General features: G+C 46.8%; 1 protein-coding gene across 1 annotated transcript; it reads right to left on the minus strand.

Moving 5' to 3' along the window:
- Window positions 1-9,469: 9,469 nt before the first annotated feature.
- NLRP10 (NLR family pyrin domain containing 10) lies at window positions 9,470-12,785 on the minus strand (the record flags this gene model as incomplete). Its single annotated transcript, XM_068556099.1, is given in 14 exon segments — window positions 9,470-9,538; window positions 9,540-9,848; window positions 9,850-9,930; window positions 10,214-10,365; window positions 10,368-10,557; window positions 10,559-10,655; window positions 10,657-10,829; window positions 10,832-10,854; window positions 10,857-11,048; window positions 11,051-11,155; window positions 11,158-11,241; window positions 11,244-11,308; window positions 11,400-11,405; window positions 12,526-12,785. Coding segments are annotated over 14 exon segments (1,806 nt in total), but the record flags the coding sequence as incomplete, so codon positions are not given.
- Between the last annotated feature and the right edge of the window lie 2,940 nt (window positions 12,786-15,725).

The following is a 15,725-nucleotide window of genomic DNA, read 5'->3' on the forward strand; positions in this document are numbered from 1 at the left end:
GAATTGCTTTAGCTGTTTGGGGTCTTTTGTGGTTCCATATAAAATTCAGGATTTTTTTTTATTTCTGCAAAAAATGTCATTGGAATTTTGATAGGGACTGCATTAAATCTAAAGATGGCTTTGGATAGTATAGTTAAAAAAAATTAATTCTTCCAATTCATGAACATGGGGTATCTTTCCATTTATTTGTGTCTTCTTCAGTTTCTTTCATCAGAATCTTACAGTTTTCATCATACAGATCTTTTACTTCCTTGGTTAAATTTATTCCTAATATTTTAGTATTTTTGATGCTATTGTGAATGGGATTGTTTTCTTTATATCTTTTTCAGATATTTCATTGTTAGTGTATAGAATCAGAAACTGATTTCTGTATGTTGATTTTACATCCTGCAACATTACTGAATTTGTTGGTTAGTTCCAACAGTTTCTTGGTTGAGTCATTAGAATTTCCTATATATAAGATCATATTATCTGCAAATAAGGACAATTTTACTCATTTCTTTTGATTTGGTTGCCTCTTGTTTATTTATCTTGCCTGATTGCTCTAGCTAGGACTTCCAGTACCATGTTGAGTAAGAGTGGTGAAAGTGGGCACCATTGTGTTGTTTCTGACATTAGAAGAAAAGCTTTCAATCTTTCACCATTGAGTATGATGTTATCTGTGTGTTTGTTGTATATGGCCTTTATTACGTTGAGGTATGTTCTTTCTACACCCAATTTGTTGAGGGTTACTGCTCCAATCCTGAACCCTGGCAGAAGCATCATCATGAATACTTATCAGACTCTTGTTCTATCATGGCTGATGTGCCTCTAGACCCCTCTGGCATTGTACTGAGGGTTTTCTGCATCCACTTTTGTCATGATTGTCACTGACAATGTTCCTTCTCAGACAAGTTAGAATTTTCTCTTCTCTTTTTGGAACACTGGCAGAAATACTACCCCATCTTTACCTTTAAAAAATGGCTACTGATGGTACTTACTCTGTTGTTTTTCTTCTTAGTTCATAAGAGACTCAGGAAGAAAATAATATCTTTGTGTCACACTTCCTGTTCCCCACTTCCAGGTTTCTTACCATGGTAGAAGGTGACTGGAAAATCCACACAGGGTTCCTAGCAATGCCTTTTATAGTCAGACGCTCAAATTGTTCAATGAAGGAATGGTCAATTCCAAGAAGGTCTTCTCATTAGTAGGATGTGTGTGACTATTAGCCCCTTAACTTCCTTTATATCCCTTTCTCCCTCACTCCTGGACTTGGGAACTAACTCCTAAAGTGTGAAAAGTCCTTGAAGTGATTTATTTATGGACTTCCCTTACCCTGTTTCCATTTGTTCCCCATCCTCCCTTTCACTAAGATTTGAAATCCTCTCTTCTTCACCCACCTCATCCATGTCCTTCAGGACTATCAATGAAACTGTTTGTAATGTTTCTTGTTTTCCCATCCATTCTACCCTATCTATACTTCTTTCTAGTGTCTTGCAAAAACAACTAATGAAATTTGAATGGGTCTCAGCTTTCACCTTACCTCCTTGTATTTATACAATAATTTAAAGTAGACAATGTTCTTTCTCATATGTATAGGGACATTTGAGTATTGACTCACCATCATTCATTGGCCTCCTTCCCCTGCCAACAATACCTTTATTTCTCTTGGGGAATCCTTCCATTAAACCTTTTCAGGTATGCATAGCTGGGACTGATGCTATTCCCAGTTATGGAGTAGGGGCCATGAGAAGTGCATATTAGCAGCATTTCCCATTCTAGTCACCATCTCAGTGTCTTGTTCGTGGTTTCACAGGTGATCCTACTACAGTGAACAATATGGGAGGGGTCCTTGAATGGGTTTTTGTGAGTGAAAACCTTTGTTCTGCTGGATAACTAATATGTTTCCCACAAGACACAGATTAGAGAAAATGTATCCCTAAGTGTTGTTGACAGCCTATTGCCTCTAGGAGGGGAGAGTTTCCTTGAGAATGGAATCTACTCTAAGGAAGCAGAGATGAGAAATACAGAAAGGGAATGCAGGTCATGGTTATATCATCAGAGTTCTGGATAAAGCCAAGCCTGCAGATTCATTCATCCCTATATTCTGCTGGGACTGAAACAACGATCTTATCGACTATTCAAGTCAGTGTAGACTGAACACTGAGTCCCCTGGTGCTAACACATACCCTGTGAGATTAATAACATTATCTTTATTTTAGCAGAAAAGTAATAGAGCCAGAGAAGTTACGTATGTGCTCAAAGTTAGTTACATAGTTAGTCCAGAAGTTTTAACATCAAGTTAAAAAGCCCCAACTATAAAATCATCTGAATGACTTTTTCCCACTTAAATTTTCAGTGTTACCATATTCGTACTAGAAAATATTAAACATTTTGGTAATGACATCCAGGCTTTCCACAAGGTAAGTTCAATCTACTTGTCTTAATGTATTTCCTATCACTGCAGAGTTTCTTTTTTTTTTGGCTACACCAAAACACACCGTGTGGTTTTCGGGATCTTAGTTCTGAGACCAGGGATCGAATCTGGGCCCACGGCAGTGAAAGTGCCAAGTCCTAACCACTGGACCGCCGGGGAATTTCCTGAACTCCAGATTTGAGGAGTCATTGCCATACAGGTCCAGTTACACCACTAGCAACAGGGAGCATCCCCTAAAGTTAGGATGTAAGGAGAGAAAGGGGCCAAAAGAGAATCACAGGGAACATTAACATTTAAGTCTCAGAAGACTGAGAAGAAATTGATCAGAAACATGAGAAGAACTAGACAAGAACAGTGTCCCTGTAGTCACAGAAAATTTCAGGAAGGAAGGAATGATCAAGGTTAGCATCTCTGACACTCCAGGAATCCTGAACCACCTTTTACATAAAAAGAGGAGCACAGTTTTCCCCAGACCTCTTATTATATTGCATAAGAAATTTTAGTGGGAGGAAAACCTCCCAGTTGCTTTATGCAGAAAAATATATGAGGAGTAATAGGGGAATAGTCCAAACCTTAGGCAAAGAGAGTCAGAAGTAGTCCTAGGAATGAGGTTCGGAGCTTCAAAAGTGACCCTAAAATGGTTCCTTATAAATGACAGCAACAATGCAAACCCCATTTCAGAGAGGTGGACAAAAATCTTTAGCCTCTGGGTTAAACAACAGAGAAGGATAAAGAGGTTATCCCTATACTATATTTAAGGAGGGAAGGCCTATGGGTGGCAGTGCCTGTGTGCATCTGAGGAGGGATAAAAATTTATAACCAATTTTCTGCCTCTGTACCCTGGGTCTAGTGAACTTAATTCCAGTTTTATCCATATCTGTCCACATACTGATGTGAAAAAGACATACTAAAAGCAAGAAACAGGCAGAGCTGGGTGATCTTTGTAAGTGCCCAGCCACCTCACACATATCCGACTTAACGCATTCTCTGCCAATCACTCCCTACCTGGTAACCATATGTCACTGGACAGTGCAGGCTATTGTCAAGTGTAGCATACCAACCCAATCTCAAGGCTGCCATGGATTTACTAACATAAGTTCAGTCTTTTCCTGGTAACCCTTCCCCAAATATTCCCAAGAATAGCCAGAAGCGTTCACATTTTAACCTGCTACAGGATCCTCACCAGTTTATGAGTTGTACAAGGGGCCTCTTTCCTTTTAAGAGTCCCAGGGAAGGCAAGGAGAGGCAGGGAGGATTTCAGCAGTAATTGGAGCTATGGCAGCTGATATCTTCCTCCACATGACTCATGGCTACTGCCTGTTCTACCACCACCCTGCTCCACATAGGGCAGCCAGATTGAGCAAATAAAAATATCAGATGCCCAGTCTCAATTTGAGTTTCAGATACACGACAAATAATCTTTTAATATAAGTATGTCCCATGTAAAAAAAATTATTCATTGTCCATCTGAAATTCAAATTTAACTGGGCATCTTGTACTTTGTCTGATACCCTCTTCCACCTGCCACTCTCAAACCCCACTCTTTCAGAAGAGGTTCCCACAGCTGTTCTCTAGGGACGGAGTTCTTTCCTTTTCACCACAGCCTTTTCTTTCCCATGGCTCACACCTCCCGCCCCCCAAAGGGAAGCTAAGTAAGGACCAGATGAGGAGAGCAGCCAAGACGGTGGAGTAGAGAGACTCGGAGCTCACCTCCTCTCGGGAGCACATCAAAATCACAACTATCTGCAGAACAACCATCAGTGAAAAAGACTGGAACCTACCAGAAGGGATCTTCTACAGCTAAAGACATAAAGAAGAAACCACAATGAAACCAAGACCAGGGCTTCCCTGGTGGCGCAGTGGTTGAGAATCTGCCTGCCAATGCAGGGAACACGGGTTCGAGCCCTGGCCTGGGAAGATCCCACATGCCGCGGAGCGACTAGGCCCGTGAGCCACAACTGCTGAGCCTGCGCGTCTGGAGCCTGTGCTCCGCAACAAGAGAGGCCGCGATAGTGAGAGGCCCGCGCACCGCGATGAAGAGTGGCCCCCACTAGCCGCAACTAGAGAAAGCCCTCGCACAGAAACGAAGACCCAACACAGCCATAAATAAATAAATAAATAAAATAAACCAAGACCAGTGGTAGGAGGGGGGAACTCACGATACAAATCAAACCCTATACCCCTCAGGTGGGCTATACACAAACTGGGGATAATTACAGTGCAGAGGTTCTCCCACAGGAGCAAAAGTTCTGAGCCCCACGTCAGGCTCCCCAGCCCGGGGGTCCGGCACCAGGAAGATGTGCCCCCAGAGCATTTGGCTTTGAAGGCCAGCGGGGCTTAACTGCAGGAGCCCCTCAGGACCAGGGGAAATAGAGACTCCACTCTCAGAGGTCGCACGCAAAATCTCACGTGCACAGGGACCCAGGGCAAGAGCAGTAATTGATAAGAGCCTGGGCCAGACCTACCTGCTGGTCTTGGAGAGTCTTCTGGAGAGGCGGGTGCGGCTCACCCTGGGAACATAGACACTAGCAGCAGCCGTATTTGGGAGCTCGTTCTACCCTGAGGAAGGTGGTGCTGGCGGACGCCATTACGTGGGCTCCTCCCTCTCGCGTTTAGCGCCAAGACGTGGCCCCGCCCAACAGCCTGCCGGTGCCGCTGGGACGCCTCAGGCCAAACAACCAACGGGACGGGGACACAGCCCCAGTCACCTGCGGACAGGCTGCCTAATAAAGAGCCCACAGCCGCCCTGCCCACCAGAGGGTCAAGGGCCCGCTCCGCTCACCAGCCCCACAAGGAAGCCTGCACAAGCCTCAACCACCAGGGGGCAGACACCAGAAGCAGAAAACTACGATTCCCCAACGCAGGCCAGACCCTACCCTGGGACCAGCTGGGCCCTGGCCCTGCCCACCAGCAGGCCCATGCAACCTTCAGGACACCCCCGACCCCATACCCAACTGTGTCAGGAACCACCCCCCGCCCGTTACCAACGATCTGAAATGGGCCCTGGGATGCCTGGGTCCTGCTGCCAGGCTCCAGGAACCAGCTCTGCCTGCCAGTAGTCCTGCAGTAATCCCAGACCCTGGCTTCACCTGCCAGTGGGTGGGCAGCAGCCCCAGAATCTTCGGGACCCTGACTCTGCCCACCAGTGAGCCAGCACTAGCCCCGGGGCCTCCTAGGGTTCCACGAACAGCCACCTCGTGACCAGGCCCTGCTAAACAGCAGCCAGCGGCATCTGCACGAGGCAGGACCTGGCAACCAACCAGACTAGGGGCCAACCAGGCCCACCAGACCACCCACACAGTCAACCCGCCACAACAGAAGGACCCACACGGCCCTCTTAGGGGGCATCCCTAGAGCGTATAGCTTGGGGAATGAGAGGGGAGTGCATTGCTGGGATGCATAGGATGCCTCCTACAGAGGGCCACTTCTCCAAGGTCGAGAAACATAACTAACCTACCACATACATAAAAATACAAATAGCAACTTAGAATGAAGCAGCAGAGGAATATGTTTCAGACTAAGGAACAAGGTAAAACCCCAGAAGAAGAACTAAATGAAGTGGAGACAGGCAATCTCCCAGAGAAAGAGTTCAGAGTAATAATCATAAAAATGATCAAAGAACTCAAAGGGAAAATAGATGCACAGAGTAAGAAATTAGAATTTTTTAACAAAGAGTTAGAAAATATAGAGAACAACCAAATAGAGATGAAGAATACAATAACTGAAATGAAAAATGCACTAGAAAGAATCAATAATAGACTAAATGATACAGAAGATCAGTGAGCTGAAAGACAGAAATCACTGCTACTGAACAGAAAAGGAAACATAAATGAATAAAAGGACCAGATGAGCCCAGCTTCTCTCTGCACCTGGAATCACTGCTCCTTCCAACCACCAGGTCCCGTAGCCTGGTCGGGCCCATTCTTCCAGACTTCTACACATGGGGATCTCATTGCTTCTCCCTCTTACCCAGCCCCCTCAGGGTACCCCAGTCCATCACACACACTTTATCTGTATACAGTATGATATATTATTTTGTCTACTCAGAATCCTTTCCTTTGGAGATCCACTCTTCCATTCCCTGTGTTTCAGGAGGTGCTGGTTCTTTCTTACTCAACCCTTGGAATGTGGCCTAGGCCATGAGATTCACCCAAGCCAGAGAAATTCATCTTCCAGACCAAAGAGATTGTTCAAGGCTTGACACCTGCTCAGGGTCAGGTCAGAATCCTTCCCCAATTTCCCTGCAGGAGATAAAGACTATTCCCTCCCTATGGGATTATTGGCTTTAAGGGTGGTTTATGTTGACGCCCCTTATGACCATCTTCTCTGACACATAAGGGTCACTCTCCGAAATAAGAGCAAAAGGCAACTATAGAAAGAGCAACAGAGGGGAGAAAGAGTGGAAGCCCAGATGACATTGTTAGAAAGAGCCAGACAGACCTAACTAGAAATCAGCTTAAAAAAGAAAAACAAAGAGAGAATATAGTTGGTCATTTAATTTTTGCTTAATCGTGTTTGATGTGAATGTGAATCCTAAGTGAAATAACATGTCTAAACTTCAGTTGGATATTACATCCATGTTTTTTTAAACAGACCTCCTTGGCCCCATGAAAATCCAGCAATGTGGCTGGACACCCGTTTTGCTGTTCGCAAAAAAATCTCTATGATACTCAGGAGTTGGTCGGCTGGGAGCATTCAGGCTCTCTAGGGGACAACACAGCCTAGCTCAGTGGGTTCCACCAGCCTCTTCAGTAACCCAGTACAAATTGCTCTTTAATTAAGTACATGGGCACACATGCAGTTTCTTACACAGATTCTGTATATACACACAATCTATGTGCTCAACAGGCTACGTATATAATTACCAAATGTGGAGACACCAAACTTCCTGTGTGAAGAAGAGTTCATAATAATTAGTGTCATGGGGTCCCAAGTTGATCAGTCAAGGCTGAGTTACCTTGGATTCAGGTATCTGGGCACGTCCAGCAGATTTCTGGAATTGGTACACGTGGAATCAACTTGTGAGATGTCATGACAACAATAAAACTGTGTGAAAAGCAAAAAGAGGGGTGTCTGTAACCTTCCTGTCACAGGAAGGGGCACTGAGGGGCCAAGGCAGCATCAGCCTTCCGCAGCAACCGCTGGGTGGGGGTAGGTTTGCGGCGCCTGCACAGTCCTTGAGGATCTCTACATGGTGGGCCGAGGTGTGGGAGCTAAGAGAGCTCCCTGAGGAACCCCAGAAACTGATGGGGCTCCTGACTGACCTTCAATTTCCTCACCTGTAAAATGAGGGCTGGGAACTGACCACACCTACATCTAGAATTCCCTTTTTCTTCTTTTCTCTACAGAGGGAACCAAAGCAGAAAAAAGGATTATGAGTTAGCGCTTAGAACTGACTGATCTTTCCAGAAAGAAAAGTCAGTTAACGGCACCTCTGGGGACAGTCATGACATGTTATTAGCATGGAGCTAAATCGAATCACAGTAGAGCTTCCAGGACTAAAGTTCTGTGGCAAGCCATGGCTCATTCCCAACATGGAAAATTGAGAAGTTTCTAGAAAGATGGGAAGCTACTGTTTAAGCAGCAATATATCACAAATACAGAGTCAAAGGGACATTCCATTATAGCACAGTACAATACTTCTTTTATTTATTTATTTATTTATGGCTGCGTTGGGTCTTCATTGCTGCGCGTGGGCTTTCTCTAGTTGCGGCGAGCGGGGGCTACTCTTCTTTGTGGTGTGCAGGCCTCTCATTGCGGTGGCCTCTCTTGTTTCGGAGCACGGGCTCTAGGCGCGCGGGCTTCAGTAGTTGTGGCTCACGAGCTCTAGAGCACAGGCTTAGTAGTTGTGGCACACGGGCCTAGTTGCCCCACAGCATGTGGGATCTTCCCAGACCAGGGCTCGAACCCGTGTCCCCTGCACTGGCAGGCGGATTCCTAATCACTGCGCCACCAGGGAAGCCCAATACTTCTTTTAAATGTTAGCACTGATATGCTTCACATTTTCCAATATTGTGGAATGAGTACAATTCACATTTTATTATATTAGGGAGTTTATTTCACAGGAAAGAGTCAAATGTCAGAATCACATGCTTGGTCACTGACATTCACATATAAGAGGAGCTACTGAAACAAGACTCTACACTATCCAAACAGCCTGGAGTCGGGGGATGGGTGCTAAATAAGTGAATTTGAGCCATTGATGGCAAAAGTGGCTGTTCCTAAGGGCTCTTTCCACGTGGCCTTTCCCCATGTCCTATGTTCCAAGTCTTCTGATCCTCTATTATCTAATCTCTTTCTTTTTGCTCTTCTGTCCTTGTACTCCTTCCAGTATGCATTAGTCTAATCTCACATCTCTCCATTCCTTCCTACTCTGTCTTCTCCATCCTCCTGTCCCTCCACCCCACCATTCTCCTGACCCTTCATCTCTACTGTCCCCACTTCTCTGCCCCACGTCCTGCTGCTCCTAATCTCCTTGTCTCTAGTTCCTCTGTCCCTCTGCCTTTTCCATTAGACGTTGACTTTTGGATCCCTGCTCTATTACTTTTGCCCACAATTGGACATTTTTTCTCCTCTTTCTGTTGTCAATGAAAACTGACAATCAAGTTAAGCCAAACTAAAGCTTATAACCCATGAGACAGACTCTCAGAAGCTCTGAGAACTGTTCCACCTGTTAGAAGTCGAAGGCACAGTCACAGATTTTTGAGACAAAGGATGGTACATCAAAATGACATACTGATATTTTACATAAAGTTCACCAAAAATAAGTAGTTCAGGTAAGCATGTACAAAGCGAGCAGCAGGTCACCATGACCCACATACAGAGTTGGGAAAGAATGCGAATCTTTTAAGAAGTTACATTGCTAGCATCAGAAGAAAGGGAAAGAAGTGATCTTTACAGTTGAGCAGGCACTCCCACCTTTGCGGAGCTCTGGTTAACGTGTAATGCAGATGCACACCGCACATCAGGGAGGGAGGGAAGAGGCTCAAACGGGCAGAGAGAATTTTATGTTTAAATTTTCTCGTCCTGCCTTAAAGTATAAATTTTATTTCATCACTCTCCATTACTCAAGCTGGTTTTGACAGAAAATGAGTTCCTTCTATGGAACTTCTTTTCACTGAAAATGTTCCATCTTAAACGATACATCACTCACCTGAACACCCTTTATCAAACACTTTACTTTAGATTCATACAGGGAGAATTCCAAATCCCAAGTCCTGAAATGCTTTATAGAATCCATTCGTTCTTTAAAACACTTCAGATCCTGCTTTATCGAGGGAGAAATTTTGAGGCAGAACTTTAGCTCCCAGTTCGAGGAGCCCTCTTTTTTCGATATGTCCAATAAAAACTGCATACTGAGGGCCCTCACCTCACTCCCTGTCTGCTTCTTTTCATCTAGCAGCCTATTCACTTCTCTGCAGCACTCTCCCCCCCGCCAGCTGGCTCCGGTCCTCTTCCACCAGGTAGGACATGGCATGAAAAAATTCCTATAAGCTAATGCGGTAAAAGCTGTACTTTTTTTTTTTTTATTTATTCATTTACTTATGGCTGTGTTGGGTCTTCGTGTCTATGCGAGGGCTTTCTCTAGTTGCGGCAAGTGGGGGCCACTCTTCATCGCGGTGCACGGGCCTCTCACTGTCACGGCCTCTCTTGTTGCGGAGCACAGGCTCCAGACGCGCAGGCTCAGCAATTGTGGCTCACGGGCCCAGTTGCTCCGCGGCATGTGGGATCTTCCCAGACCCGGGCTCGAACCCGTGTCCCCTGCATTGGCAGACAGATTCTCAACCACTGCGCCACCAGGGAAGCCCCAAAGCTGTACTTCCTGATGTCAAGTCCCTCTTGGTAACTGTTGCTGCTCACGAAAGCAGCAAGGCTGAGCCCATCTAAACTGTGCTTCCTGAGGTCACTTTCTTCAAACATGATGCCCTCAGCTGCCAAGGGGCACAGCCCCTCAGGACCTTGTCCCGGGTAAGCTCAGAGCAGACCCCAGGAGCACTGTGGGGCAGGAAGGTGGAGACGTAGGCCATGAAGATGTCAATGCAATTACCGGGCATCTCCAAGACCTCTCTGCCTTGCTCTATCTGCCCCTTCAGCCAGGAGCAGACCACGCAGCAAATGCCTGGAACCTGACATGCTTTGTTAGAAAACATCATTTCTTTGTACACTGTCAAGGGCATTTCTGGCTTGCTCCTCATCTGTGAAGTAGGAGTTGAAATACCTCCTCCTCTCAGCCTTCTCTGAGGATGTGGACATGGTGTGGTTGTCTCAGCAAGGACTCCAAATTTCACAAAGCCAGCGCCCAGGTAGTGATGAGAAGGGTGGACCTGGGAGCATTAGCATTCCTCCCCATCAGAAGGCGCAGCACATCCTCCGTGGGACTGGACCTCGGCCTCTTCAACCTCTCTGCAAAGGGCCCCTCTGCAGCTCATCGCAGTCATTAGGATGAACAGGAGCCACTCCAGCTGCATCAGAATCTCTGTGATGGGCGCTTGATTTTCCCCACAACACCAGAAGAGGAGCTGGTCCAGTCTGCCCTCTGGCAGCAGGACCACTTCTCTGCAGCTCACATAAAAGACATCATCCAGCTGGCCCGGGTACAGGGTGCCAGTGACCCAGTCCAGCACCATTTTCTAGCCAGTGTTGTCTTTCCCATGCCAGCCGACCCCTGTAGCACCACTATGGGTGGGACCTGGGAGGACTTTCCCCCTGGATCTAATAGAGCCTCCACTGTAACAGAGTAACAGTGGGCTGGGGCAGACAGGCAGATGACACTGGGCTCCCTGAGCTGGGCGTGGCCACCAGGAGCAGCTGGTTGTAGCCTCCCTGACGCCCCCTTCTTGCCGCTCCTCTAGGCCGTGCACATGCTCTCGGTACACTTCTCCATAATCTGCGCTATACAAGTGAGGTGTTAGGGGTGAGTTGGGAATAAAAAGAGACAGACTCCGGCCTCTGCCCTTTGGTTTCATCTTCTGTGCCCCAGAACTTGCATCTCTCTGAAAGTTATACTTCTAGGGGCATGGGGAGCGGACCGCTGCTCGTGTGTATGAGGGTGTGTATGCATGTGTGATGTGCACGTGTCCATCTGTACGAGTGTGCGAGGGTATGTTCTGTGTGTGGGGGGGTGTCCGTGGGGTGTGAGTGAATGCTTATTTCCCCATGTGCTCACGGGAGCGTGCTATGGACACTTGTGTATTTTCGTGTGGGGAAGGCGTGTCCGTGTGCAACGGCACGTGTGTTTGTAAGAATATGTATACATGCAAAAGTCACTGTGTGTGTGAATGTCTGAGTGTTCATGTGAAATGTCCCTGTGTGAGATGGTGAGGACAGAGAGAGGAGAAAGGAAAGGGAAGCTGGAGAATGGGGATGTCACAGGAGCCTGTTCCTGGTAAAGATCAAGCCAGATGCTAAAGATAAACCAGCTTCTGAGCAGGAGCGCCCCAACTCTGAGTCTATGGAACCCTCCCGTCTCTACGTCAGAGGAGCTGTCAGGCCTGAAAGGACCCTGTGGAGGGAGCACAGGCATGGACAGACCCTCCATCCTCCCCGGGCACCCACTAGAAGGGATGGGGGCTGTTTAGGCGGCATGCCCACCTCGCCCTCTAGTGGGCATCAGTCTGCTGGCTCCTTGAGAGAGCAGGATGCAGGGGCAGGCGGTCCTCCGTGAGAAGCAGCCTGAGCTGCCTGCACGAGAGAAGCTGGGGAAAGGTCTGAGCCCACTCCCTGAGACCGCTTCCTCTGGTTAGCAGAAGCCCCCTCACCAACACCACCCCCAGCCTCTAAGCCCCATTTTTCATACTCTCCCCTCCTCTGGCATTACAGTCGGAGATAGGAGTTGGGGCATTATGGCCATAAGATTCCCTAGTCTTTCTATTAATAAATCCCCACCCTCAGCTCAGGCCCTCCACCTGGCAGTGGTCAGAGCCTTCAGCTGGAGGCCACTAGGACCCTCAGGCACTGGGGCTCCCAGGCAAGGGCAGAGGGCAAGAGCAAGAGAAGGCATGAATTACAGGTTATGCGGGGGGTGGGGAGTGTCTCGAAATGTCACGGGGGAAGGAGAGTCCGGGGCCACCCCGACCTCCTCTCTCCCCTGCTTCACTCACCGTTCAGACACGTGGCTGAGCTAGTCCACGAGCTCCAACAGGTTCATGGCTGTCAAGACCTTGAGCACCACTTTCACAGCCTCCTGGGCTCCACACATTTAGATCAGCCATGGAGCCAGATCCACCCGACTCAGACCCTCCATCTCCCCTCGGGCCAGGTGGCCCTGGCCCTCCAGCAGGCTTCCATCCTGTAAGTGGAACTTCAATAGCTCGAAGTTATTGTCCTCAAGGTCACTCAAGGCCCCGAGCAATGCCTTCCGGGGGGTTGCAGGCCAGGGTCATGGTGTTCAAGGTGAAGGGTCGAGTTCAGACCGGTGACCTGGAGAAGAGGTAAGGGGAGGGAAGAGCAGGTTGAGGACCCCTCAGCCCGCCCTGCTGTCCGGGTGCTGGGCAAGCCGCTGAGCACAGGCCAGGGAGACACACACCAGGCACATACAAAGTTCCAAGAAAGGTGAGCAGATGAAACACACGCAATTTTCCTAGTCGGTCCTCTCTGTGTCTCTCTGTCAAGTGACGTGTGATTGTGCCAGCAAATAAGTAGGAAGGTGTGCGAGTGTGTTGATAACTCTCTCTCTCTCTCTCTCTCTCTCTCTCTGTCTCTCCTTTCCTCCCTCCTCCTGTTCATCAGGCTCTGTATGCCTCCTAAGACAATTTGGTGAAGAAAACAAATTATTTTTAAGTTTTAGAAGTGACCCCTCACCAGCTGTGTGAACTGTCAGAGCTGGTGCGTACTTGCTGGGACTACAGAAGTACGGCAAGGAGGTAAAAAATCTCTACTCATCAGCCCATTGGCCTCACGCCTCAGAGCTCAAGGAACTCAGCCACACACCGATTGCAAAGCTGGACGTCTTCTAATTCAGAGAAGGAGACCAGTTCAAATAATGATAGGAGAAATGGCCACTTTGTGCCAGGTGATTTACAAATATTAGCCGATTTGATCACCACAGAAATTGTCCCAGGTATCACTCCAGATGAGAAATTTGACAGTCAGAGAATGTTCCAAAGCTACGTCAGTGTGCAAAGATGTAGGATTTAAATTGTGGCTTATGACCTGGGTAGATAGAGAGAGACACAAAAAGATGAAAAGACAAAGACAGAAGACAGACTCAGAAACCAGGTAGTTAGGCTAAATGCTACCCAAAATAGGAAACATTTGGATACTAAAGAAGCAGAGAAAAGAGAGCAGGCTCTTGAGTTGTGCTTAAAATATAGAATATGTTGGCAGGCTGGTGGTCTTCAGAAGAAGAAAAGCAACAACTGATAGAAAGCTTTCAGAGTGCAGAATTACACCCGTGATCTATAGCCAATGGGGACTCTATCTCAGTAGCAAAATGTCTGAGTGTGAGCAAAAAGTATCTGGGAACAAGGAAAGTTGCTGAGAGTCAAATGTCAAGAGTTCTGACTACACATCAAAAGAAGAGAGAAAATTTTAGGACTATGTTAGGATGCAGGGACTTTGGGTGCAAGTCATAGGGCAGTTTGGAAACACAGGCCTGTTGATGCAAGAGCAATTGACAATAAAGCCTTAGCCTCCTCTGAAAATCTTTGCTGTTGGTGGAGCTAATTCAGGAAATAGCAAGAGAAGACAGCACCAGAGCCTGCCAAGGCAGCGTGCAGTCTAGGCTATGTAGCCGGTCTAGGCTTGGAGAGCTGTGGGTGAGGCAGGGATGACTCAGCTCCCTGATGCAGGAGCCTGACAGGCAAGGTCCTGGGGACTGAGCTGAAACAGATCCCTTTTTCTGATCAGAGAGCTTCCAAAGCCAAACCTGGGTCCACTTAGCCCAAAGCCACTAGTTCACTTCTGCCTGGTGGTGCTGGAATTAAAAGGATGGGTGTGACCCCCTGACACCTACCCTCTGATACCCAACAGGCCCTAGTACACGTGAGGCTGGAACAGACGAAGGACCCCCTGAACCCCGGAGAAGCACAAACACACATTCCATCTGATCAGCAGAGGAAAACTTGACCTCATTCCTCCATATATTAAAGTTGAGAAACAAGGGATGGGCTGAAAGGATGAACTCACCTGTCGCCAAGAGAAAAAGAGCCCAGCGGCCCCTCCATCTCCCTCTCTGAAGCCCAAGACTCTTCTACAACTGGACTCCAGGCAGCCTGGGCAGTTTGACTCGAGAGGCAAAGGAATGGGGCAATGTCACCACCACGTCCTTCACCGTGTCTCCATTTTTTAAGTTGTTGAAACCACTGGAGGATGTGCACCACCAAAATGAAAAGGAGGAAGACGGGAGCCCCATGAAACAGGAATCCAAACAAGGAGAAAACAAGTTCTAGAAGGCAGCCAATCAGAGGGCCTAGACAGCTGACAGGCCAGAAGGAGAGACAGGAGACAGAATTCTCAGAGACACCATCTTGAAGGAAAAAAAAGGACTGACAGATGAAATGATGCTCCTGGCCTTCTGAAAGATCCTACTGAGAAGCTCTCTGGAGGCATGTAAAAACTAACAATAAGTACCAAGAGAACCAGACAAATGGATGAAATAAGGAAATTACTAGCTCTAGGAAAAACAAAAAAATAAAAAGAAGAAAGGAAGAACAAAAAATATTACCAGCTCTAGTGAAAACAGAAAGTAAGAAAGACAGAAGTGACATAATAGTAAACTACAACACTCAGGTGTGAGTGATGTTTGCATAGAAATAATAACACAACCATTAAATATTGATCTAACTAAAATGTATAATATAACCACATCGAAAGGACAGTGGTAGAATGTTCTGGCATAGGAAGTCAATAGGTAATGCCTAAAATTGATGACTCAAAATGTAGCAGTAGACTGTATTATTTAGAAGTGCAGAGATGTAAGAAGAAACAATTAATATCTAAAGTAGTTGTTTCGGGGAAGAGGGCCTGGGGGAAGTGGGGAAGGATAGACCAGGGAACTGCTGTACTGGGAGCTTATTGACTACTGCTAATTGACTTTTTAAACTATGCTAATTGACTAAATGACTAATTTGCTAATTGACTTTTTAAACTATGAGCACGTATTACTCTGATAAAATAAAAATGAACGAAGAAAGAATAGGAGGTAAAGAAGTGAAAATAATAATACTGTGTTGCAGATATGAAAGCTGCTAGGAGACTAAATCTTAGCTCTCATCACAAGGAAAAAGAACTCCATAACTATGTGTGGTGATGGATGTTAACTAAACTTATTGTGGTGATCATTTCGCAATATATGCAAATATCGTGTCAT

Source organism: Eschrichtius robustus, chromosome 11, assembly GCF_028021215.1.
Source record: "Eschrichtius robustus isolate mEscRob2 chromosome 11, mEscRob2.pri, whole genome shotgun sequence".
Lineage (NCBI taxonomy): Eukaryota > Metazoa > Chordata > Mammalia > Artiodactyla > Eschrichtiidae > Eschrichtius > Eschrichtius robustus.